At 35.8% G+C, this 26,827-nt stretch overlaps 1 protein-coding gene across 12 annotated transcripts in view; it reads right to left on the bottom strand.

Moving 5' to 3' along the window:
• Nucleotides 1–26,827, bottom strand: part of LOC122795548 (muscular LMNA interacting protein) — a 2,709,240-nt gene that overhangs the window by 1,305,328 nt on the left and 1,377,085 nt on the right. For 11 of the 12 annotated variants that reach the window (XM_044063763.1, XM_044063765.1, XM_044063761.1 and 8 more), the window contains one exon: nucleotides 17,252–18,934. The exons of the other annotated variant lie outside the window; for it this stretch is intronic. In XM_044063763.1, the coding sequence (XP_043919698.1) occupies nucleotides 17,252–18,934 (1,683 nt within the window). The remainder of the gene's footprint in view (nucleotides 1–17,251; nucleotides 18,935–26,827) is intronic. 12 annotated transcript variants of the gene reach the window in all.

A 26,827-nucleotide genomic window follows, 5' to 3' on the forward strand; every position in this document is an offset into this window, starting at 1 on the left:
AACAGAGAAAAAATACTTAAAATCTCAAAAGTGGCTCCCTTCTTCTCTCAGCGTTTTCTCCTCTTGGTGGGTGCTTCACCAACAGCCAACAAGCCTGAAAATACCCCAAACCCATGAGGCAACTAGGTTTTAAGAGAGGAAGATGAAGGAGTTTTGGAAATGACCCCTACTGGTCAATAAAACTACAGTTTCAAGTCAGTAACCACTCCCATGGGGGGTAGGGAAGCTGCTCAATGTTTTTCACTGCCACTGATCAACAGAGAGACTTTCCTTTAGCCCAAGCAAAAATGGCCTCACAGAAACTTACAAACAGTTCAAGAACAGCAAGCCTGTAACTGAACTTTTTTAAATCTCAGAAAATTGGGAAAAAAAGCAAGTTTTTTTGTTTTTGTTTTTGTTTTTTTAGAGATAGCAGAGGTTCACAAGTAATATCAAGTTATAACAGTGCAGTAAATGACCCCACACAAGAGTGCTAGGTCAAAGACAGAAAATATGCAAGTTTTGAGAAAAAACGATTTTAAAATTAAGTGCAAACAGAATGACATAAATGAAAGTGGTGTTGAGGGGGGTGTATTGCAATGACTCCAAGTAGAGAAAAAGCCAAACATGAGTTGTGCATTCATCAATGTAATAACAACTTCTAGTTATGTGAATAACAGTGACAGCTGCTGACAGTTTTGCCTGAAAAGTGCTAATGACTCAGTACTATATTGTGACGGCACTGTGCTAATGACTTGCAAAGTTTTGCGTGCTCAGACACAGGTGATAATTGCCTGTTGAGTAGGCATTCATTATATTACCTTCTGTAGCTGTTATGTTACACAGAGTCATTATAATCTGTTAGGAGATGGCCATAGTGATTCACTTACTCAGTAAAAATAGTATAACAGTTATTACCGAGACCATCCTCCCACCTATATGTTAGCAAGATACCAAGCAATGAGGAATGAGTCATATTACAATTCTTTGTGTACATCACAGAATGCTGTGGTCAAGTACTCTGGTGTGCATTTCACTTCCCAAGCAATTGGTTAGACTTACTATGTCAGTGGACAATTCCCAAGGGAGACATGAAGATGTATTTATACAGGACCTACAGAAAAATCACAACCTGCTGTATTCAAATCAAAAAACAAACTAGTCAGTCTATGTCCTCAAACAGTTTCTCTAAAAAATGGAACGGTATCTCAAACCGTGTAAGACAAGTTAATAAGCTAATACCTTGGAAATTAGAATTTAAAAACTGAAAAAAAAAAAACTGACACACACATTGCTGTGTACATGTATATCCCCAGCTAAAACAAACATGGTGACAGCATTATTTTATGAACAGTACCCATCTGAACACCAAGTGCTCAAGAATCAGCAAGTCAGCATTAATGGCCTGAAAATAACTCAGTTTAGCTTGTTTCATTTTTTGCAGAACATGTTAACCCCAGACTACATTACAGCCAGTACATTTATTCTATGTTTCAACCAATTTGATCAGAAGGCTAAGACTATATTGATTCCTGTATTCTGTGAGAAAACATGGGCAGATTCATAGCGTAGCTTATGCAGAATGACACACGGGAAATATTTATGTTGGGTATCTGACAATGTGGTTTTGTAGAGGGGAAATTTAGATTTCTGAAACCTGTGCAGAGTACTGCATTCACCATGCTTTTACACTAAACAATTGTCAGTCAGAAAAGCTAAACCACACAGGTACGAACTCCAGGATCGCACAAAGTCAGAGAAGAGGGACAACACTAATCTGCAACACTAATGAGGAGAAAAATGCTAATCTCATCTGTTGTCTATCCCTGATTTGAAAAGACACCAGCGATTTCACAAGTGACAAACAATAAAGCAAACTTTCCCTCATGCAGTTTTATATAACTTACTCTCCACTCACGCACACACCTAACAACCGTGTGCCCTTTGCTTGCTGCCTCACTATTTACAACTGCACATACTTTTACTTAAAGATGCTCTTGTCTTGTGACTGCCCCTCAGCAAATCAAACTTCTTGACAGACAGCATAAGGGTCAAAGCATACAGTAATTTTAAAGTGACATGCTACAAAACCAGAATGAGTATAACATTCAGAATAGGTAAAATTCAAGGAGTACAACCCATGATTGTTTAAACCAGGCATTTTTTTCAACACTGAATGCATTGTGGAGGGCGGAATAATAATTAGTGGTTCCTTTTCTTTTTTGGACACATCTCAACCACTAAGCAAGAAAGATGGTTCATTGCAACTTTTCAACCTGCCCAATTTGGCTGCTGATTGAAATAAGCTATCTTACCGTAATGAGGACTTGTCTGCTGAAGTCAGGGGTTTGCCAAGAACACACTGGGATCGCCATTGCAACTTTTTGATGGTACCTGAATGGCACAATAAAGAGGGCTACAGTAGATAATGCCAGAGAATCCAGAAAAAGAAAGGAAATATCTACTGTAGGACACTATTTATTTGGACAGAACAGAGTGGGGGGAGGGGTGTTATGCAAGAGGTGACTCTCATTGGTTGCAACAGTTGCTGGATGAATAGCATACTTAATCAGTTTGCTGTTGACATGCAATTACAGACTGTGTTGCAAGCCAATTTTCTAATAAAAGTCAAATATGAAGACAGTAAAACTCCATGCCGAAACTTAAGTAGACAAGGTAGCTGATAAAGTTCAGTTACTTTTTCAACTTAATTTTCAGCAATGGAGCTGTAATATGCCTGCAAAGTTACTTACGCTGAGAGAAGGCACTTGGATGTAAAAGCATGTAATTACTACCGTCTCACAGCATGCTCGGTGTTAAGCACAGAGGTGCCATGAGACGGTAGTCGGGAATAATGAGTTAACCTAAGCTAAATAAACAAAAGAAGAAAGTTAAAATTCAAATTGTCTCTTCTACCACTGAGAGATGTAGCAACAGTTGTTAAAATCTCAGATATGCTATTATCACAAAAAATAAGAATGCATGTAGAAGGAAGTGAGCTCATTGTAAGGGGTCTATATTATATGCTTGAAGGTTTAAAACTTTGACTCTCATATAATCAACACCATATGAGCAAAGCTTCAAAACTTCAAACAAATAATAAAAAAATAATAAAAAAAAACGTACCTTAACACTCTAGGCAGGGGGGCAAGCCCCCTTGCACACCACACACCCCCGCTACTTAAATATACCAACTCTGAGATCACAATATGTTGAAGTAAAGGGAAATATTCCATACAGCGATCTGAAACTTGTGAACTTTCAAAAGTTTGCTCATATGGTGTTGACCATATGCGGCTTGAACTTTTGAATGTTCGATATTTCTAATGGAACCGATTGTCAGACCATTTTATACACACACACACACATTAGATATATATATATATATATATATATATATATATATATATATATATATATATATATATATGGGTGGTGTGTGTGTGTGTGTGTGTGTGTGTGTGTGTGTGTGTGTGTGTGTGTGTGTGTGTGTGTGTGTGTGTGTGTGTGTGTGTGTGTGTGTGTGTGTGTGTGTGTGTGTGTGTGTGTGTGTGTGTGTGTGTGTGTGTGTGTGTGTGTGTGTGTTGCAATAGACAGGATTAATCAGTCAAAACTTGTAAAGACATACAGAACCAATGAAAACTCCACACAATGACTAGAATTCAACCAAAAAAAAAAAATCCTGGACCCTGCAGCTGTGACTACGATTTAGAGACCCTACCCCTGACCCATATCTGTGAGTGTGCACAAAGACAGACAGACAGGCACATGCACACATTAACATTTAGTGCTAGGAACTAGTGGCCTAGGTATGAGTTCTTCAAGTTGCATTTTGTAAAAAAGTAAAAAATGATTAGTAATGTCAATGACTCCCCTTACCCAATATGCTATTTTACCTAATTCCAGTTTTTATACACAAAGTGAAATAGATTGAAAGGTACCATATTTACATCATATGAATAAATTACCATTGCCATTATTTCTTTATTTCTTGTGGTGAAATATAATCTGTTTATTTTGTTTCCATTTTTAAACAGTTATTCTCAGGGATGAGTAGTCAGGTTAACCTGTTTCATTCATCCCAGCACAATATTTCATGATCCATTCTGATGAACAAGAAAACAACTATATGCAAATTTAAGTTTTAAGTTCTTTCATAGTGCCACTCCCCTTATTGTCCTCATATCTTTTATTGACTTGTGCTATAGAAATTCCTTAAACTAAGTATACTTCAGAAGGAAATGCAGGTAGCCTTGGCTGCTTCCAATGGTCACTTTCATTTACTTAATGTATTTGGCACCTGTTTTATTTCTAGTTTCCGTCTTAATCAATATTTTGCTAAGAAAACTATTTGAGGTTTCTCATTCTCTTGCAGTGACTATTTTGATTCATAAGGAAGTATTAATGTTGTAGTCAGTTCCTCTTACACATAGCATCTTTATTCTCCATCTCTACTCCTAGTGACTTCCAAATCCAGTTTGGATTATACTTGGAAGGTATTTTAGCAAAAGAAAAATCTTGTCAATTCATTCATCTTTTGTGGTGAGATTTCCTGAAAATGAGTCACTCCAAATGATGCGGGATAGTACTTTGAAGAAAGAACTGCAAGATATGATGTTAAATATGTTAGAGATATCTCAAAAATGGTCAACATTGATTTTATAACAGATGCTATAATGGAAGGTTGTAGTAAGCCAATAAATCCTATGGAACATATGGTCTAAAAGCAAAATAGTACATTCAGCAAAATCGAAGAAGCTCTTAATGAATTTGAAGGAAGATTGTGTGAGGAGAGGAGGAAACTGGCAGAGTTTCATCTCAAACAAAATAATTGTCTATTTGGAAAAATAATGATGAAATGGAAAGCAAAAAAGAAAATTTATGGAATTTATGCAAATTTAGAAGATATAATTATGATACATTTTCTGTCTACCAGAAGCTTTTTCTCTTGGCATAGAGAGAGCTCGCAGGTCTTTGTCTAAAACAGCAAACAAAAAATACTCCACCGAAATCCATAATTATTAAAGTTATCTGAAAAACTGAAAAGGATATAGTATTAAACAAGCATGGATAAATCCTCATCCAAAAGTAGGTAATATTGTTATCAAATTTGATAATGATTACTCAAACAAGGGTATTGAAAGAAGAAAAGCTGGTTTTCAATTAATCAAGGAATTATATATATATATATATATATATATATATATATATATATATATATATATATATAATATTATATTATATCTTCTCTTCCCTGCTAGAATAAAGATCTCTCTACAAGAAGGTTCTAAAAACTTTGAAACTTTGAGACCTTAGAATATGCTATTAAATATGTACAACTGAATATAATTTCAGAAGTAGCTGTCTCAATAGACTTGACTGTGATGAAGCAAAATATACATGCTGAGAAGAGTCACTAGAAGTCTTTTATTTCAACTATCAAAAATAAAGATTGTTACATTCTGTGACATTCCTAGTTCAGGCTTCTATTGTTTCCCTTGAACAACTTTGCCAGTTTGACATAATGTATAAAACATTAGATACCTTGATAACAGCTTAAGTATTTTATATGGTCAAGATGGGTTACAAAACCACAAATCAAGTTAAATCAATTATATGACTTGTTATGCACATTTACTGATATCAGAAAAGCAGCATGCTTCCCCTTGATGTTCAATATAATATATGTCATTTATGACAAGTTAAAACAGTAGTGTTATTATACACAAGCCCATGTTATTAAACTGAGGGTCTATTGTCAATTTAATGCTATTGTTCAAAATATAATTGTTACATTCTGTGCCATTTCAAGTTCAGGCTTCTATTGTTTCTCTTGAACAACTTTGTCAGTTTGATGTCATGTATCAAACATTAGTTACCTTGGTAATTGCTTAAGTATTATATATGGTCAATATGGGTTACAAAAACTACAATTCAAGTTAAAGCAATTACATGACTTGTTATGCATATTTATTTATATAAGAAACTCATCATGCTTGCCCTTGATGTTCAGTGTAGTGTATGTCAATTATGACAAGTTAAGACAATAGTGTTATTATACACAAGCCCATGTTATTAAATCCTGTCCCTTATATCTAAACTCAGCAGACTGCTTCATCTTATATGACAATTATATATTTATGTCTAGATTTACTAAAATCATACATTACATAACTATTGTTTGTGTGTGTGTTTTTTTTTTTTTTTTGGCTGTTGCTTAGTTATTTGAGATTTACAAGCTGTAATGCTTATTCTTATTATTAGCTCCTTCCAAGCATGTTTATATAGTCCATAGACTCTAAATTATGAGACCCTTCTAGTTTCTTATTTGTTATAAGTATATTTCCATCCTTACATACACACATATCAATACTTCAAGTACGGGCAACAATGCCCATCCAGTTTTGCCAGAATACCATTCACTAGTTCATGTGGTGTGTTTCCAGGCTGCTCTTAAAATATCCAAACCAATATTTGTCCTGTTCTATTTTAGAAGCCTGTTCCATGCAGTGGCCACTTTGCCAGTGAACCACTCAACACACCTTCCATTCCAAACCACTCAACACACTTTCCATTTCCACAGATATTTCCACAATGGAAATTTGAGGACTCTCTAGCACTTCCCAGCAACCCCCAAACACCCCTACAATCAGCTATCCCCATATGCCCAACATGACTGAGCAAGCTCACCTCCCAGACCACTGCAAAGGCTACTGCACAGGACCAAGTGCTCTTAGTCTTTCACAATAACTCAGACTTCCACTCTTATGTAAGACCTTAATGTGTTTGGACCAAAATACATTTTAAATATAAAATTGTGCTTATTATTTATTTATTTTTTATCAAGAATCAACTTAATGAGCTAAACAAAGTATTGGTAGACCATCAATATGTGTACATGTGGTTTAAAACAGCCCCTTTATTATATATATATTTTTTTTAAAACCAAAAACGTAATTGCCGAGAATCATCTCAGAGGCTCCTCAGAGCCATTAAGCATTATTGTTACACTGTTTCCATTACCATAGCAACCTGGGAGCATCTGTTTCTGTTAGTGTGTCTATGGACTGCATACCGGAGGCTCATGATGCACCTGAAGCAAAGCTTTACTTTACTGCAACTTCAAGCCTAAATTTCCTCCCTTTCAGTGAGGCAGCAGCCAGGAAAATAACGGAGAGCAAACAGATCAAAAAAAAAAAAAAAACTCCCAAAAAGACACCACAAGAGATGACACATTCTTCCAGCCTTCCCACCTTTCACTCAGCAGATGTATAAACAAACTATTCTCTGCTAAAATATCCAAAATCACAGTTTTATCCACCACCTTCCTCTGGATCCAAGTACAACACCAAATGTCTCTTCTTAATACATAAGCATCAGTAAACCTCGATGACAAGCCGCAACCCAGAGCTTCCCGGAGTCGAAAATGGCAACATATAACAGCTGCCAGACACAGCTGCATCCACACACACCATGTCAGGCTTAATCAAAGTGTTTATATCACATTATCAAAAGATAAAAATAGCGAATGCTATTTCATCGGCCTCAAAACATCTAAACATGAAAATATCGAACATTCAGAACAGAACAGAACAGAACTGCTTGTGTTGTGTGTATGTGTTTCTCCGAAACACATACACACAACACAAGCAGATCAAACAAACAGCAACTACATACATACACTTAAATTCCTACATCTAACGCAACATTAAACTAAACATACACTACTATCTACCCACTTACCTTAACCCAAACCCTAACACTAAGGTTCATCACTATCGCACCCTCACCTAACCCATGCCCTAACCCTAACTCACTTAAACCGATCCTAACCCTAAAGTCTGTCACTATCGCACACACGCCTAACACGTGCCCTAACCCTAACTCACTTAAACCGCCCCTAACCATAATGTACAAACAATCACAAACTTACCTGAACCCAACCTGTAACTTTCCACCACAGCACTAAGAATAGTGAAGCCACAGAAACGGCCAACCAAATTCTTTCCCAATTAAAGAATTTGCTGTTCTGCAGCTTCGCTATTCTTAGCATTCACTGAATAGTGTTCGATATCAGAACATTCAAAGTTTTAATACTTTGATGTTCTGATATAGACCCTAATCAAACAGCTCTCAAAGCTATGATACCTGCCATAATTGATATTAACTATGTTTAGACAGAATAATAATGACATTTGTACTAGCTGCCAGACTCAGCTGCATCCACGGACACCATATCAGGATTGATCAAACAGCACTCGTAGCTTTGATACCTGCCATAATTGATATTAACTATATTTAGACAGAATAATGATGACATTTGCTATGAGCTTACTACTATTATTTAGCCTGGATATACATGACATTTCTAAATCATACTTTAACTGAAGAAGGCATTAGTCTCCATGACAGCATTTTCTTTTCAAAACACTCTACTGTTATTGCTATTATATATGTTAATTTGCTACATTTGAGTCTGAACTCTGATGAATGGTACCTTGTTGAATTAGTTAATTAATTACTTAAATTATTATAAGTAAAATCAATGAAAAATTAACAAGATAAGTATTCATTGAGTTTAAGTAGGGGAATAGAAACTTCTATGTTTGTATTATATGTTGCTTTGTTTGGCCTATATAAAATGTAAATAGTAACACATCTTGAGCTACCTTTGTTTGTGAAGAACTATTGGACTCTTTGAACATTCTGAATAAACCATTACTGTTTTTCAGTTGTTTAAGAAACCATCCTTTTTTAAATAAAAACATATGACAATTGATGTACCATATCAGTTGATAATTTGAGAGATGTAGCTGTAAGAGTTATTTTTGGGGGACAGCTACCTTGGAATCAGTTTTTTGTTTCTTCTTTCTAACATCAGTCCAAGGATTTGTTTCTTTTATTATTTTAAGAGTAGGGGCCACCCAGTCCATTTCATCTGGGATAGACACTATGTTGTAGTTTTTGATTAATATAGCAGCTTCTTCTAAGTCATTAAAGGTTCTCATCTCATTACAAAAAGTATTTTATCTTGTCTGGAAAGGCCAACTGTGCTTTAATGTTGTTTGTTTCAACCGTTTTATTATTGGCCAGACTTTTTTCCCTTGTTCTAGCATTCTGGAAGAATAATCATCGTCAAACCTTATCAAGTTTTGATTGTATTTTAAGGGTGATTTTCTCCAAGCAGATTTTAATATTAGTTCCTTGTCCAGAAATGAAAGAAATGTTATAGGTATGGATCTAGGTGAAGTATTTGTTCAGTTTGAAGCAGATTTATTCAGTGCTCTATGTGCAGTTTCAATTCCAGATGAAAGTCCCTCTTTCAAGTCTAAAAATTCAGGAATCCAGGTTGTTAAGAATGAAATAATGTCTTCTCCTTCAGTGTTTTCAGGTAGACCAAAGATCCATATGTTGTTTCTCCTTTCCCTGTTTTCTAAGTAATCTATTTTATTAAGCAGCCGTGTATTATGTTTAAGCAGAAATTATTTTTGGAATTCTTCCTATTTGAGTCTCCCTTCAATGTCATTTAGAGAAGTCTCTATATTTGTTATTTTTGTATGGTGTTGCTGTAATAGTTCCTTACAAGTATCAGTCTGTTTTTAAGAATTTAATTTGATGTTTATTATGTAATTTTTAAAGCCATCCATCTTCAAAGATAGTTCCTGTAAGGTAGATGCCCTCAATTGCAGTTTTTTTTTCAAAGCAGCATCTGGACGAGAATTCCTTGAGTTGTTCATATTTAGTGACTCAATATATTTCCAAGTTACTTGACAGGAAAGTTTCTCTATATCTCCACCAAAATTGATATTTATGTAGTTTAGTAGTTTATCTATAGATTTCTGACATTTTAAACTTGAAAATAATAACATTTTCCTATATTATTATATTAGTTTATGGAGCTCTCAAAATTCACTGCTCTCAGATGGTCATCTAGGCTCCGCTCCAGTATGATATACTCTGATGTTCAAATTGTGCATGTATGGTGTGGTGACTCACTCTTGACTATTGTACATTTAGGAAGTAATAGCATAAGAAATAAGGCTAATTGTACCAGTTACTGAAGCAATTTGTCGGAGTGATTACTATAGCTGATACTTCATAACAAGTGGCATATAGATCTGATTATTCGCTGTCATGCCTGGCATTCAAGTTCAGCATCCTTATGGATAGAGGGAAGAAGTTCCTGTTCAGTCTAGATGTTTTGCAGTGTAAGTTGCGATACCGTCTGCCTGAGGAAAGGCGGAAGTACATGCCATGGGCAGGGTTTGTGGGATTGTTGATTATCTTCCTTGCCCTTCCCACACACTGAGTCTTGTGCACTTCATACATGGATGGGAGCAGGAACCAATGACATTTTCTGCTGTCCTTACTACCCTCAAGACATCCGTGTGGGAAGATGCAGTTCCCATATCAAACTACGATGTTATTTGAGAAGATGTTCTTGATGCCCCCTCCTCTGTAGAAGACTTTGAGAATGGACTAAGATAGGTTTGCCTTCCTCAGTTTCTGTAGGAAGTGTAGACGTTGTTGTGCCTTCTTCACTGTGTGGCTAATATGAGTCGACCAAAATATGTCATCTGAGATGAAGTCCACTATTTTAGGGGAGGGAACAGAAGATTAGGGTTTGGGAGGGGAGAGGGATTTTAGGTTTAGGGACTGAGCAAGAGATTAGGTTTAAGGATTGGGTGAAAATTTTTATGGTTAGATCAGGGTTCTGGAAGGAATGGTTAGCCTTTTGTTATTTCACAAGGACTGAGTTAGTGTGAGTTAGTGTGAGTAGTGCTCCTGCCAACATGAGCAGCAGGGAAGTTTATCATGAGCTAAGGGTACATGACTCCTTTTATTAGATCCATTGCAAAACCTTAATAAGCCATGAAGAACAGACAGATGGTTTGCAGGTGGCATAGTAGATGGCATTTTGTCAGTTGTATAAAATGGATAATAGCCCCCTTTTTGCAGTTCCGTTAAAATCTTTTTGGGTGTATAAATATACAATGTCTGTCAGGCTTTATAGCAATAGCCACCCTAGTAACACGGTCAGGAGGTTCAGTTTGTTCATTAGCCATGGCCATGCTCACCATTCTCTTCACCTTTCTAGTACTTCTCTTCCTCAAGGCTGCTTAATTTTTTTAAACCATCACTACTGGCAAAATAGCATGACCTATCTGAATATAGTATATGCCTTGCAAAGTTCCTTTGCACATAAATAAACTGTTGCACTTACAAAGCAAATCATTATTTTTATGTTTGCCTTTTTGGCTTTTCCTGGTTAGGGGTCGCCACAGCGGAACTCTGGTATGCTAATGACTGGCAGTAGATTTTTATGGTGCTGAGTTGCCAGCCCAATGCCCAACCTTCAGCGAAGGCACGCCCATTCACGCATGTCTTTCGGAGGCCAGTCGACCGTGGGGAGGACATGCAGAGACCACACAGAAGGCACTCCAGCTGAGAATCGAACAGGAGGACCTCTTGCTATGAGGCAACAATGCTACCGCTGTACCACAATCACTATTTTGTATGTGCATGTTATTAATTATTTTCACAATACCAAGCAACTGACTAGTTGAACATCTCAATATAGCTGAAACTTCAGTTCCAACAATCGGAAATGGAATGTTGCATTTTTTTTCTTCTTATATTTATAAGTAAGCAACGTTTAGCACAAATGCTTCACAGGATGACCTGAATAAACAAGCAACCTTCAGACAAAAAGCTTCCCTTACTCTCATTCATATTCAGTGCATCAAACATTGGAGCAAACATTACACTGTACTCTGTACATTTGTTTAGTTTAAATGGCTTATTTTGCTAAGAAGCTTGAACTTCCCTATCTAGATTTCTAACTGAACAATTTTTATCAAATGTTTTGGATCAAATTTCTGCAGCCTATTCACTCATTCAGTGCTTGCGTCCATGGATAACTGGATAAATGGCTTTGTTCTACCACATGCATTGGTTTTAGGTGAGATTTGTTTTTTTTAAATTTACATTCATTAATAAAATGATTTCTCATGCTACATCTTCTGTACCTGTTATTAATCACAGATCATTTATTTTTAATACACTTTCATATGTTATTGGCAACATTATTTCTTATGTTTCTCTTAATTATTATATTATTTTTATTTTCAACATGCCTTGTATGTAGTTTACAAAATTATAATTTCTTTGCATATCTTTTAATTGAAAGATAGCAAGTTTACTCCCTCTACAGATATCAGTCGATTCATTATTGAAATGCTGAGACTTTCATAGCTGAATCCCAACACACTGAAAGGGATCCAAAATAAAGAAGAGTGTATATTGAACATTATTCTTTTCCTTTAAACTTGCTTTTTAGCAGAGGGTATGCCCCTGCACCCATCCCCACCCCTGAACTAATATATATATATATATATATATATATATATATATATATATATATATATATATATATATATATATGGGTCCACTTTTAAATGTAAAAATTCCAAAATCTCAACTTTTAAAAAGACATACCCAAAACATCGAGATTTCAGAATCTCAACATTTAAAAGTGGGTTAAAAATACTTTGGAGTAAAGGAAATATTTCAAGAAATGGCAATCTTGGACTTAACATATGTAAGTCTTAATTTTCAACCACTCATTCTGCATGTTGCAGGATTAGGGATTCCAAATAATGGGTACCTATTATTTCTTTATCCATTATATGTGTATTCTGCAGAAAAATGCAACTCATATGATTATTACCTGCACACCACACAGTTTTATCTCTCAGTACTGAATCATATAATTAACCAAATCTACAGTCCTTGCCTTTTCTAATTCCAGAAATACACGTGTAGAAACCACATGCTGCATCATGCTACTCATAAAGAAAACCAGCATACTCCCTTCTGAGTCACAACAACTCGGAAACCTCTGTCTCATTGTCTTGCAATATTATTTTTCTCACTTTTAGAATTGAAATATATTTTGAATTTTCATGATTCCCTTACCTGACAATTGTAGAAATATAGAATACTGCATCATTTCATTTTTTTCTGTAGATCCTAGATATAGTTAGGTATAAATTATATTTCTGAATCCACAAGTTCCACTAGCCTAGATATAGTTAGGTATAAATTATATTTCTGAATCCACAAGTTCCACTGTCACAGACAAAATGCACTGGAGAGAGACAGTGATAAAACTCTTAAAGGCCATTAGTGAGCATTCCTAAGTGAAAGACAGAATTACCTATCCTGCTTCACTAATGACTTCACTTCTGACACCATTTAAAATTTGGTATTTGAAAAGTGAAATAAAGAAGTAAGACATGAGATTTACTGCTGCAACGTCCATGAAATTTACTTTTAGACTGTACAATACAGGAAATCAAACCACTTGTCAAACACATGCAATTCAAAATGAGGATGAAAGCGCTAGTTATTAAATGCATGCATGCATGTCACATGTGGGGCCGGATTTCCAAAGAGTTACAGTCAGTGTAAGCCTTCCCTGATTCCAAAAAATCTTCTCTCAGTATAAGTGACTTATTTTGGTGTAAGCACTATCTATAAATGGACTTACTATGGGGAACAGATTCCAAAGCACTTAACCTCAGCCTGCCCTCAGTGTAAGTGGTCACTTACACTGAGAGCAAATCTTGGAATTGGGTTTTGTGTGTGTGTGTGTGTGTGTGTGTGTGTGTGTGTGTGTGTGTGTGTGTGTGTGTGTGTGTGTGTGTGTGTGTGTGTGTGTGTGTGCGTGTGTGCGCGTGTGTGTGCATGTGCGTGTGTGTGCATGTGTGTCTGTGTGTGTGTGTGTGTGTGTGTGTGTGTGACTGTGTGTGTGTGTATTTGAGTGTTTGCGGAGATGACAGTCTTAGCATTCACCTTACAGCTGAGAATATTTTGTATACAGCTCTAGTGACAAAGAGATATTTTGGGAGGAGGACATGCACGACCTACATTTACAGGTGTTCTGACAGTTCACTCCACAATTGTGGATTATATGCAATTGGCTGGCAGAACATTATACTACATTCTAGCTGAACTGCACATAAAACTCCAAATAGGATTTCTGCAACTGTACAACACTATGGCAATGCTACACTTTCATCTTCTGATGACTGCTCCTGGACATTCCAGAATCTTTCATTCATGTATAATATGCTTAACTCATCTATACCTGCAGTTCTTGTTCTGCCTGTTTTGCTCTTATTAACTCAGTTTGTCTGCCTTCCGTACCCTCCCCCAACTTAGTTGTCACTGTTCTCTCTCCCACTTTGACTGAGTCACGATCTTTTATATTTTAACCATTTTTGCCGTCTACCTAGTGTACCAACCTTGCTACAGGCATCTTCAATAAAGAAGTAGATTCTCATTCTATCCCTCTGCAGCACAAATTATAAAATCATTTAACGGTGTGGTAGTAATGTTCCTACTGTCACCATGCTAGTTATCCTTTCCTTCTTAAAACTGTGTCTTGTTCTCTGTGATAAGTACATCTTAAAGTTATATTCTCTTAACCAAACTGCCACTTCACTGGCATTCCCAAGTTTAATATTACAGAATATATGCAATTGTAACTGTTCAAGGAAGATTATCACCACTTGCACTATGCTATTTCTCCATTTGTCTACTCACTGTACTGATTTTATATTCTAGTTATCCAGTAGTTTAAATGTGCCTGCATGCATTATATTTCCGAATGCATGCCATACATTTCCTGTGGAAAACACTATTCCATTCCGTTCTTATGGCTACAGATACAAGTGTACTACTTCTCCCAAAATGTATACACTGCATTATTCTAATGGGAATTTTGTCCAGCATCCTAAATGATTTTCTTTGGCTATCACTGCAAATCCTTGTAAAAATTAGTGGAATGATGTTTACTCATAGTGTACTATATGAATAACTTGTTTTTGCTTTTGAACAGTTACTTGGTGACAAATTAACTCCACTTTCCTGCTTGTTATTAGCAGTGCAGGATTAGTATGGAATTATGACCTGCAAACTAAAATATCTTCAGTATCTCTAAATTAAAAAAAATGTGTGATAAACTCTTTGTGCATTCTTTCCCAACAATCGAACAAGTATTCTCCACCCGTCAGAGCAAAGAATGTTAAAAGAAGTTCAAATGGCTATTCAATGATACTTTCTTAAACAAAACAATGCATGAAATGTAGCAAGCAAATCAAATAGCTCTTCTAGTTGGGAAACGATCAAAAATGTTTCTGTATTTTTGTGTTTGTCAAAATTGTTGCTAACCGCCTGGCCTAAAATGTTTTACTTAATTTCTTTTACATTGAATTTCTTACAGCTGTATTTTTGATGTTAAAAGGCAACATATTTATGGAGTTTCTCTATGACATCTATACCTGCACATCATAGTTTATTAAGATCTTCCTCATAATAAACATTGCTGTTGTATTACATACAGGACCAGTCGCCATGGAAGATAAATGGTTTCCTCCACTATAAATAAATCGTGATCTTTCTAGCGTGCACTTCCATACCAATAACCAACTACTTACATATCCTGTTGAAACCTGCTTTGGACTCTTCATCAATCATAGACTATTGTGTCTTCATATTATACTTGCATGGAAATTATTAATTATGTTATCCACATCATTTGCTTTTCGTTTTTATTTTTAGCAGAATGAAATTGCAGAATGCTTTTAATGTGTGTAGCATGACTTCCATTCATGTCATGCTGCTAACCGTTAATTTGGATTTTCTGTTCTAATAGTTTTTCACCAGATCCCCACTGCAGATGTGATGTGCCACCACATAACAGTGATGTATTATGTATATTATAATTTGACACAGTACCCTAAAACAACATAAACATCTGTCTTATCATTTAGTATTATAATGAGGAGGGGCTGTCAGACATAGAATCACTATATACTTCATTAAAAGATGACTGGGGTGTCAAATGACATCAGACAATGGGGTGGGGTATTTTACAAGGTAAGTTGGTATAAGAGCAGGGGTTTGGTATAATGGTTAAGGTGTTTACCTTATAGACACAAGGTTGAGGGTTTGATTCGCACATGGGGTAATTAGCTAGGCTTAAAATGGCTCACAAGTGCAGTTAGCCTACTACCAATCTATACAACTATGAACCTAGATATGCTATACCTGATGGACAGATTACATGAATGCTGTTAAGCAATAATAAATGATCAAGTGCAAAATAGCAACAACCTATAGTACAAAGGAAGGTGTAGCAGGTATTAAAATACTCTGCTGTATCGCTGCCTGATATAGATTACAAGGCTTCATATGCTATTAACTTTAAAAACAAAGTACAGCAAAGGGCATAGGCAGGTATATGACATATACTCAGTGATCCAAGTAGTTCATTTATTTTGTGCAATGTGTTATGCTAGAATTTAACTTTTAAAAGTCCTGGTATGTTTACTGAGATTTTATGCTTTGTTTCATTTGAATATTTTGACTTCTTACAGAATGTGTTTTTATTTCAATTTTGTGCCTTTCGTTTCAATTTTTTTCAGAACTGTCTAGGGCAGAGTGAATCTTGAAGGTGAACTACACTTTGGAAGCTGGTATACAAGTCAGGGTCCAATTTAAACATAATATATGCCACAATAAAATTCTTACAGAGAGTAGTAGTGTCAGAGTCCACATAGCTTATCTGGGATTTAGTAACAGTTTGTTTGTTATGTAACTCTCAGGGATTTCCTGCTATACTTTTAAAAAATTGTTGCCAACATCTGCAGGAGTATATCGCAGTCTTTAATTTATAATTAAGAGATTCTAACTGCAATTTACATTTTATGAGGTATGTTACAGTCATTGGTAAACCACAGATAAACTCAAAAATACCATATTGTGATTAAAGTGTCATGGTTTTGCAGTATGCTATTCTGTATATGTACTAAATGATACATTAAATACATAGCTCATACAGATGCTTGAACTAGGTTTAAATAAATTAGATTACACTGCCTATACTAAAAATAATTGTCATAAATACATTTGAAAATTCTGAATATGTGTATTTTTGTGTATATTTAATTTTATATAATAAATATTGAATTCTACTGTAATCATTATTGTTAAATAAATATGAGCATCAATTTAGCTATAAACTCAATAGAAGAATGTCACTGAAGAATAACAGTGAACATAACAGCAGTATTTCAACATGATTCACAAAGTTAACCATCATATGCCTTACACACTTAGTTGTTAAACCATGAACCATGCAATTTTAAATAGCATGATTATTTTGGTGCAGCCCACACCATGCAAAGATATAGTAGAGCAATACCTTTAGCTTCATGGGTGTTCTTTCTACAAGGTCAGAGAGAAAATGTGCTGGAGACAGCTTCCCAGATTTTGAGGCAGTAGTACATAATAAGGGCTGAGAGCGATGAAGTGACCTCGTGGTAAATCCATTGGGAATATGTTTGCTTTGCAAGCTAGTTTTTGGATGCACTTTTTCTGTTTTTGTAGCATGAGGCAAATTATGTGACATTTGTGCACTGAGATGTGACTTTCTCAACAAAGGATGAAGGCCAGGTTTATTTGAATGTGTATAAGAATCAGGGTGTGGAAAAACAGAGCGAGTCTTCATGTCTGGCAAGGATGAATGAAATGAATGTTTTCTAGAAGTAGATGAAAGACTGCAAACACGTTCATGTCTGGGTGATTCCACAGGTCCTATCTTATAAAGAGAAATGTTTTTATTAGGATCCAAAAAAGAATGTGCATTTGAATCTAATAGTTCAGGGTTTTCTCTTCCATGTAGGGCTGCAAATGTTGATGCCTGTGCAGAGTGTGGTGATGAAGAAGGGAGTAATGCAGAGTTAGAAGGAGTAGTACTGCGTGATGTTTTTTGCTCATCTGAGGATAATGTATCCCTAGAGGAAGGGGGGTATGATAATAAAGCTGGAGAGCTAGTCCATGTAAAACTAGGTTCTGGGGTAATTGAACAGAACTTGTGATGCTCATGATGCACCAAATTTGGTTTGGAACAAAGCTGCTGTGTTAAAGAATGAAGTGTTTTCTGTGAATGTCTACCAGATACATTAGTTTTGATTGAGGTTTGTGAGCTAGCTGATGTGTCATTTGGCTGTCCATGCAGTGTATACAATGATCTTTTACCATGTTCAGAAAGTAGGTCATTTGTTTTCTCAGCATGATCCTTAAATATTGCCCCAGCATTCTTCTCACTGATAACCTTTGAAGGAGGGGAAGGACTAGCAATCATTTTTTCATGAAAATGTTTTGTTGAAGAAGCAATGTTCTTTGAAGGTGTACGTCTTCCAGATTTTAAAATAGCAGTAAGGAGAGAAAGTTGTGTTAGTCCTGGAGACTTTGCTCTGGATTGTTTTGCAGTAAAGCTTAGGGGTAACTGGCTGTGTAACTGGTTTATGCTACCTGTGGATAAACATAGCCTCTTACATGGTATCTGAAGGCACACTGGACTTGGAGTTAAAGAATGTCTTATGATCTGTAGAGGCAATGGGGATAATGTGCTAGATCTTCCAGAAGGACAAGGTGACAGAGAGAGAGGAGGTGAAAGTGTTCCAGAACCTATGAAATGCAGTGGAGAGGGAGATGATGTGTTCCTCTGAAATGGTGATGCCCTTCCAGAATTATTGTAAAGGTAGTATGGTAAGCTGTTTTGCTCTGAAACCTGAACAGCTGAAGTGGTGGCATCTGTGTCATCCCTAGCAGGTAGCTTGGTTGCTGTAACTGTTAGGCCTTCAGATGTTGGGAACTTGATAGTGGAAAGATGAAGGTCTGCAAATAGTGAGGGATACTCTGGTATTCTGTCATGTAATACAGTGTGTGATTGTAGTTTATCACTGACACTGTCTGTTATGATGGCTTTGTTTTCATTAGGTGTACTGTAGGCATTCCTTTCTTTAGGTGTCTCTGACTGAGAAGTGAATATTATAGGGAGTAGCTGGTCAGCAGAAAGCTTAGATGTAGAAGAGGAGTTCAGCTAAAAAAAAAAAAAAGAAAATATCCTCATTAAGAAATGGTAAAAACATAGAAATGATTAACTGTATTTATTTATTACATTTAGAAATATCATCACTTCCAAAATCTAAAATGATTACAGTTGCATGTTGCATGCCATTTCACAGAACTAGAAGTCACTATATTTTTTGAGGCATTGTGTTAAAGAATTAATTCAAGCATGTGATAATACTTCAAGTGGTTATCCAGACCTTTTTTTTTTCTTAAAAAACAATAGTATACAATGTGAAATAGACTTTACACACTTTGGGTACTCATGGAATGCAGAGAAATATAATATGAAGTATGCTGATCTATGTCACTTTCTTAGTTACAATATTGCAAAATGCAACTTCAAGGCTGCATAGCCAAAATGCACACAACAAAATAAATAAATAAATACAAATGTTGAAACATACATGGAATGAAAAGGCATAAAACACGAAACTGTAAAAAGTAAACTGACCCGCAGGCAGGGTACAGCATCGCCAGTTTTTCTTAACCCCAACCATAACACCAAACAAAACTATAAACTTAAAGCCACCCCATATTCCAAAGCCTTAACTCTAACCCTATCCAGAGCTCCTGTCTAATCCTAATAAAGTCACTCACCATCAAATATGATGACAAGATAGTGAAGTGACTACCGTTTCACTTAGTGTAACAGCTGACCAAAATGAATTTGATCTAATGGCCTCACTCATCTTTCAGCAGCACTTCTTCAGTCATCTTTTGAACTTTCTATCCATTAATCAATCAGGTTGCAGAATAAACAAAAAAATATATTTGGAAAAAAATAAAATGCTGGGTCAAATCACTTCCACCCCTCTTATAATGAGAGACAACTTCTGAACAAAATCTTAATAAGTAACAGACTGTTTAAATAATGTACAAGACAATCATGAGAAGAAAACTGACCAAACAGAATCATGCAGTTCAAGCTTAAAACTGATTATTTGAAACATACGTATGTGACATCCCCAACTAAACAGTAAATGCATAATGATCATCATTTAAGCCATCTTTAAAACTAATGTTACAAAATCATTTCAGAGATCTATACCACAGAAGGATTTTAATGCTCAAAGAATCATTAATTAATGGATATTATACAACGACCCCCCCATTAATATTCAAAAACGTGCACGTTGTAAATCAGAGTTATAGTAATGGAAAAAGGTCCGGTCGCCCGAACTTTTTCCATTACTATAACTCTTTTTTTTTTTTTACAGCAACGGAGAACGCAAGATCTCCGTTGCTTCACACTGTGTCACTATGTTAATTGAGCATGTGCAGTACATCAGAACTGCCGCAGAATACCAGACAGCTGCGGAAGGGCAGCAAGGAGGCATTATACAATGCCATTATTTAAGAAAAGTAATTATTTTCTTCTTAAATAATGTCATTGTATAATAGAAATAACCCACGACTGGGTGTGGGTAATGTTGGATTTACCCACGGTTGTCTTTGTTTGGCCACTCGGACTTCGCCCTCATGACTAAACCACACCAACCATGGGTAAATCCAGCATTACCCACAGCCAGGCGTAGGTTATTGCTACATTAACTAGTATTTATTTTGAAATATCTTTTTTTGCTTTCTTTGCTCAAACATACTACTGTGGTCTGCACATGTTAAGTCATTGTCAATGACAAAAAATAAATGTTTGTGTAATTCTGAGCAGGCACTTAAATGTCTGCACAGCCTATTCCCATCATGCTTAGTCCTAATTGCACATATTTGTTCATATATGTGGTGCACAAACTTGTTCTTTTACACACATAGAAAACCTAACAGCTAACAACATCAATCAGTTTTGTAGAGTACAGCTATATAGATACTGGCTTCAAATGTGTTGTTTAAATGGGGCAAAGCAAGCATATTACCTACCAGTGCTAATGAAACCGCTAGATTTCTACCTAGGCATTTGGTCATGGAACCATCATAATTATGATAAGCATTATTTTCTAATATTAATGAAAAATGGGACAGTGCCCAGTACCTCACTAAAATCTGGGTCACCATTACTAATTTTATGATTTACGCTAATAAAGGTTTTATGTTTTTAGTACCAGAAATGTAAGTTATAGTAAAGGTGTTGCTAACGTTTTTTTGTTCTGATTGCTCCCAAACATGAATTCACCATGTTACAAACCTCACTGCTTAATGTGGTCATAACAGCTTCAGCACCAGTTCATTTTCCTTCATCCAGAATTCATACAATAAGAGCTCAGCATTTCTTAATTAATATCTTATGACCGGTAAACAAAGTACTCTCAGATAGTTACAGGAAAATAAAGAAGTTACTTTTAATATTTCTTGCATAGTCATTATGGATACATATGAAGAAAAGCATAAAAGTCAGTCTTTGTTAACTGATGGCGGGTGTTACAAATAAGTCACATTAAGGGATATACAGATATCATATAAAGGCATTGACTTAATTTTATTGGATTTGGTGTATAATTGTATATCTCCAGAGGTTTTATTTATTTCCTAGGACTGAAACGTCATTTGCTATTCTAAAATAAACACATCAATTTGACACATGCACTCTTCAGGACAATTGTATCAGCAAGATGTTGAAAATGGGGCATTTAGCCTTGTGTGTAGTATAACTTGCTTATTCATACATGAGGAATTAATGCTAGTAAATATTTTTGTTTTGGATCACTGACACAATCAACATCTTCTGCTATGGCTTCCACATTGTAACATGCTGATTGGGAGAGGGCTCAGTTATTATGTGCATTATGATAAAATAAGACTTTATGATCCTTACGTCACCCACCTGTTTTGATCTGGGCAGATACTTCAAACAAATGGTCAGTTTATAGAGTTTATAAAATACATTTATTCTGGCGCAACTTTTACAGAGACATGCTTTAATTCTTATAGTGTTTTATGCATTTTAGATGAAGAAAAAATATAAAGCACTGAAGTTTCTAACATGGTACATTCACCACTTAAATGACATAAAGATTTTAACAATGCTTGTGCTAGATGCATAAGTTATATTATTTGCAAGCAGTTGATCGAAAGTGTAAATCACAGAAACAACCTACCAAAACCTTATTTATTTATGGATTTAATTATTTTTTAATTATTAATTTATTTGTTTTATTCACTCATTCATGTATTATTTTATTTATTTATTTATTTATATACATAGATGAATAAATTAGCAGCATCGCAATGTGTCAGTTTAGAGTGAGAAGCTTCCATTCAAGTTACAAATTTCCTGATTGGTGAGGTGGTGTCCACAGTTGGATTCTATGACATCATGCTGTATCTTTGTATACCGGTTCAATGATAGGGATTAAGGGTAAGAGCTATTAAAAAGTTTCATCTCACACTCCTGTGCTTGATTTCCTCAGTGTCTGTTTGCTTACTGTTTAATAAAAAACAAGGTCACCTATCCAGGGATTACTACATACTCTTAGGTTACCCCAGGAAAAGAGCAGGTATGACTAGAGGGTTTACCTGGTTCAAATGGCTAAAAGTGATGAGAATGTGCAATTCACAGTTCATGGAAGGGTATTCATCAAGAAGATATTGTGGATTATTTGATCTTGTGCCATCTGTGGGCACTTCTTTGCACTTAAACAAGACAGAGCAAATCTTATTACAAAGTTGGCCACACTTCAAGGGACTGTGCCTCCAGCCCATGGACAGAAAATCTACCATCATTAACCTAGCTGATACCAAGGATGGCGAACATTTAACCCATTTTAGTCATCTAGATAGATAAAGCCTTAGTTCAATTAGTTGCCCAGGTGTTGAAGCATCCAGGCAGAGAAGGGTAGGAATGAGTGATAAATGCCAGCTTGCCTGCTCTGGTGAGAGGGACCGTTTGTCCATTGGCTGTTTCAATACATGCAAAAGTAGTTTGCAGGTGAAGGAACCATAAATAAAAGCATGATCTTGGCCCACTAGGCCTGCTGCAGCAGCCTTCATTAGAATGTGAAGAAGACAAGTTACATGCAGGGGAATGTAGTGATGTGGGCACCCACAACAGTCACAGAGGGGTGGGATTCTGGTGCAAAAATAAACCTCTAATTCTGCAAGAATTATGACTTATGGGATTACCTCTCACCCTACAGAGAACAAAGAGACTTATTGATTGCAAAGGGTGATGATCAGCAGTTAGGATGTGGGGAAGGCAATGCAGTTGTTTAGTGCCTTTGAACAGCTGGGTCGTTCATATGAAGTGCTATCGACAGTATCAATACATGTTACTAAGAATATCAGAGGCAGCCATACCTCATGTTCCTCATAAAAATGTGTTTTTCTATAAAATTACAGAGGTTTAAAACCACAAATAATGCCAGACATTTGAGTTTAAAAGTTCATACCCATAAAAAATACATGCTGGCACAAAACCTGTTATTCTAACAACTTTGTAAATGTATAAGAGCAATATTTAAAATCTAGGAATCCATGTTGTGAATACATAATTAAGGGTTATGACTGGAGACCTGAACATAGTTCTTCATTGTGCATGAAGATTTATCTGCTCCATGTACTACTGGTTACAGAAAAAAGTGTTTTGTCGGCTTTCAAAGAAGCTGTAAAGCACTTAGCGATCACTGTCACAAAGGCAATATAACTCAGTTTCTGATGTTTGCACTCATCTTCTGTACCAACATTTTTTGCCTCGTATATTTGGCCCATTCCTCATATTTTTTTAGTCTGTTTTCAGGCAAATCACTGAAAACTAAAGTCACTAAATAATGAAATTCATTTGAGTTTCATACTTAATATCCCTCAGAAAATGCAGACTAACACAAATACTGTTATTCTATCAATTTTCTAAATTGATAAAAATGAAGTCAGTGACTCGTTACCAGCGCAGACAGCAGGGAGAAACAAATATTCATGTTCATGTGTTGGTCAGTACAGGCAGATTTGTCTGTCTAGTGTGAAACTCAACCTTAATAAGTTAAACAGGGAGTGTTAAAGATCTGGTCTCATGCTATAGCAGCTCTTAACTGATGTGTCTTTTTCTCAATAGCAGAGCAAAATCAATATGTTCCATGCACTAGAAAGTATTTAAATTGGAAAATGGCAAAACTAATGCATTCATGAAGTAAGGAAAAAAAGACAGCACAAAAAAATGGATGACAATGAGTATGAATTCCCAGTTCTAGTAAAAGTTTTATTGATCAAATGTGTTTCATGGAGGCAAAATCTCTTCATATTGTGGCAGTAATGGTAACATGGCACAAAGGAAACATGTATGAGCCATTTACGTAATAGAACCCTAATTTTATAGGAGGGATATGAAAATAGACTAAGAGAAAGTATAGTCCTCTGTGTAATAGGTTTATAGGTTCATAGGAGGTTACTTGGATAGCGGCTCTATAGCCTTTACAAGCCTAGCCATGTTAATCCCAAGTATCCCCATTTGTTCTTTTTTGGGTAGTTTGCAGAATGAATTTATGCTTAGTGGTGATATCCAGCCAAACCCAGGCCCAAACACATGATTTCATTAAACTCCCCAATGCAAATCAAACTACCTACTCCACATAAAAGCTCTGAAATACTACTGTTAAACCAAACCTAAATCTTAAGTATGCTCAATAAAATACACAAACAACATGCAACTCTCTCCCTTTACATTCCACACATTACCATCCTTACTTAAACCTGGTTGAAATAACATAAACCAGACATAGAAATAACCCCACCTGGTTACAATATTCTAAGAGCTGATAGAATAGAAAAAAGGGAGATAGTGTTGCAATTCTCTTTAAGAACATGCTCAACTTACAACCTGTAAATATAAGTATTACTAACATTAATAATACACAGCTACTCATAACCAGATTACAACTAAACCAGAACAAAGATATATATATATAGTATATATGGAAAATGGCAAATCTAATGATTTATATATATATATATAAAATAGCCATCTACATCCCTCCAGGAAACAATTCCAGTACAGTCAAAATCATTCTCCAAAATGTCACAAAAGCCATATCACAGGAAGCCGTTATTGCAGGAGACTTTAACACAGACTGGATGACATGTAACTCTGACAATCCTCATAACTACCTAAACCTCCATGGTTTCACTCAAATGATTTCTCACACAACTAGAATTGACAACAAAACAGATAAACAATATATTTCAGACTGGTTCTTAACTAATAAACCCCAGTATTACCAAATAGCAAGGTGTCTCCCAGATCACTTAAGTGACCACTTTGGAACCTACTTACTGAGAAATCACAGTAACCCTACTAAACTAATCAACTTACCCCAAGTTCATAATAAGAAACATTTTAACTTACAGATTCTACTTAATATTCTTGAAAAAATAGACTGGACTCCTCTTAAGCAACTGCCCTTAGATGCTGCTGTTCAACACTTCAATGATACCTTCCTTACTATTCTAAACAGACTTTCACCTCCAAGAACAGTTCATGTCAAAGCCAACTACACACCCTGGTTAACCCCTGATACTCGTACTCTCCTAAAACAAAGGGACAAAGCATGGCAAACTTAGGCTAAAAATAAACCCCCAAAACCATTTAATATACAAGTAACATAGAAACTGTGCCAAACACCAAATTAAACTAGACAAACAACACTACTATTCTAATTTACAATGGAAATACAGAATGAATCCACAAAAATTCTGAAACACAGTTAATAAAATACTTCACCCTGGCCAAACCACAGCCCCCCTCAACTTACCTGATAACAGAAAATATATTGCCAAACAATTTAACATATTTTTCACTGAAAGTGTTTTAGCACTGACTAAGAATAGCAAGTCTCCCTCAATGCCAACACTCAACAATCTAAGCAATTTTTGTAGATGCATTTTCATTTTAGACAGTCCCAAAACAAACTATTGCAAAACTATAAATAAAGTTAAAACCCACTTCACTGCCAGCAGATAACTTGCCAGCAGAATATCTAAAATTAACAGCAGATATCATTGCCTCCCCTGTGTCAATACTTATAAACCGCTCTATAACAGAACAATATGTCCCAGCTATTTGGAAAATTGCATATATTACACCATTACACAAAGGGGGCAATTCAACAGAACTAACAAACTACCGGCCCATCGTTATACTTCCACCACTTTCTAAAATTCTGGAAAGCTGTATCCACTTTCAACTTTAAACACCTTCTAAACAATAATCTCCTCTCATCATCACATCATGCATTCCAACCCCATCATAGCACTACTAGAGCTCTTCTAAGTTTCACTAATACTATAAATAAATTCAGAGATGATGGCAAAACAGTATCTTCAGTCTTCTTAGACATGTCTAAAGCATTCAATACAATTTCCCATCCTAATTTACTTTCCACTCTGAATAATCTTAATATCAACCCTGATGCTGTTAACTGTTTTCAAAGATATCTATCTAGCCACCAGCAAGCTGTGAAATGGAAGCAAGATCTATCCCCACTCCTTCCTACTACACTTAGACTCCCTCAGGGTTCAATCCTAGGGCACCTCCTCTTCAGCATATTCATAAATGATCTTAATACTGCCTCCTGTCAAACATCTATCATACAATACACAGATGATTCAACCTTCATATGTGCAGCATCCACAATAACTCAACTTCTTACAGTCACACAAAAAACCTTCTCTGATATTGAAACATGGCTAGCAAACTCACAATTTATTCTCTACCCTAATAAAACTAAACTTATGATCTTTCATCCATCCAAACCTACTAACCTCCCAGCTAACTTTTATATCACTGCCAGTAATAATACTAGGATTTCCCAGATTCCCAAACAAAACTATTAGGCAACCTAATTGACAACAGACTAAAATTTGACATACGCATTTCTAACACAATCAAAAAGGTTCACAAGAAAATGGGAACAATGTATAG

Source organism: Protopterus annectens, chromosome 2.part2 (genome assembly GCF_019279795.1).
Source record: "Protopterus annectens isolate FY-2018-M chromosome 2.part2, PAN1.0, whole genome shotgun sequence".
NCBI classification, from domain to species: Eukaryota; Metazoa; Chordata; order Ceratodontiformes; family Protopteridae; genus Protopterus; species Protopterus annectens.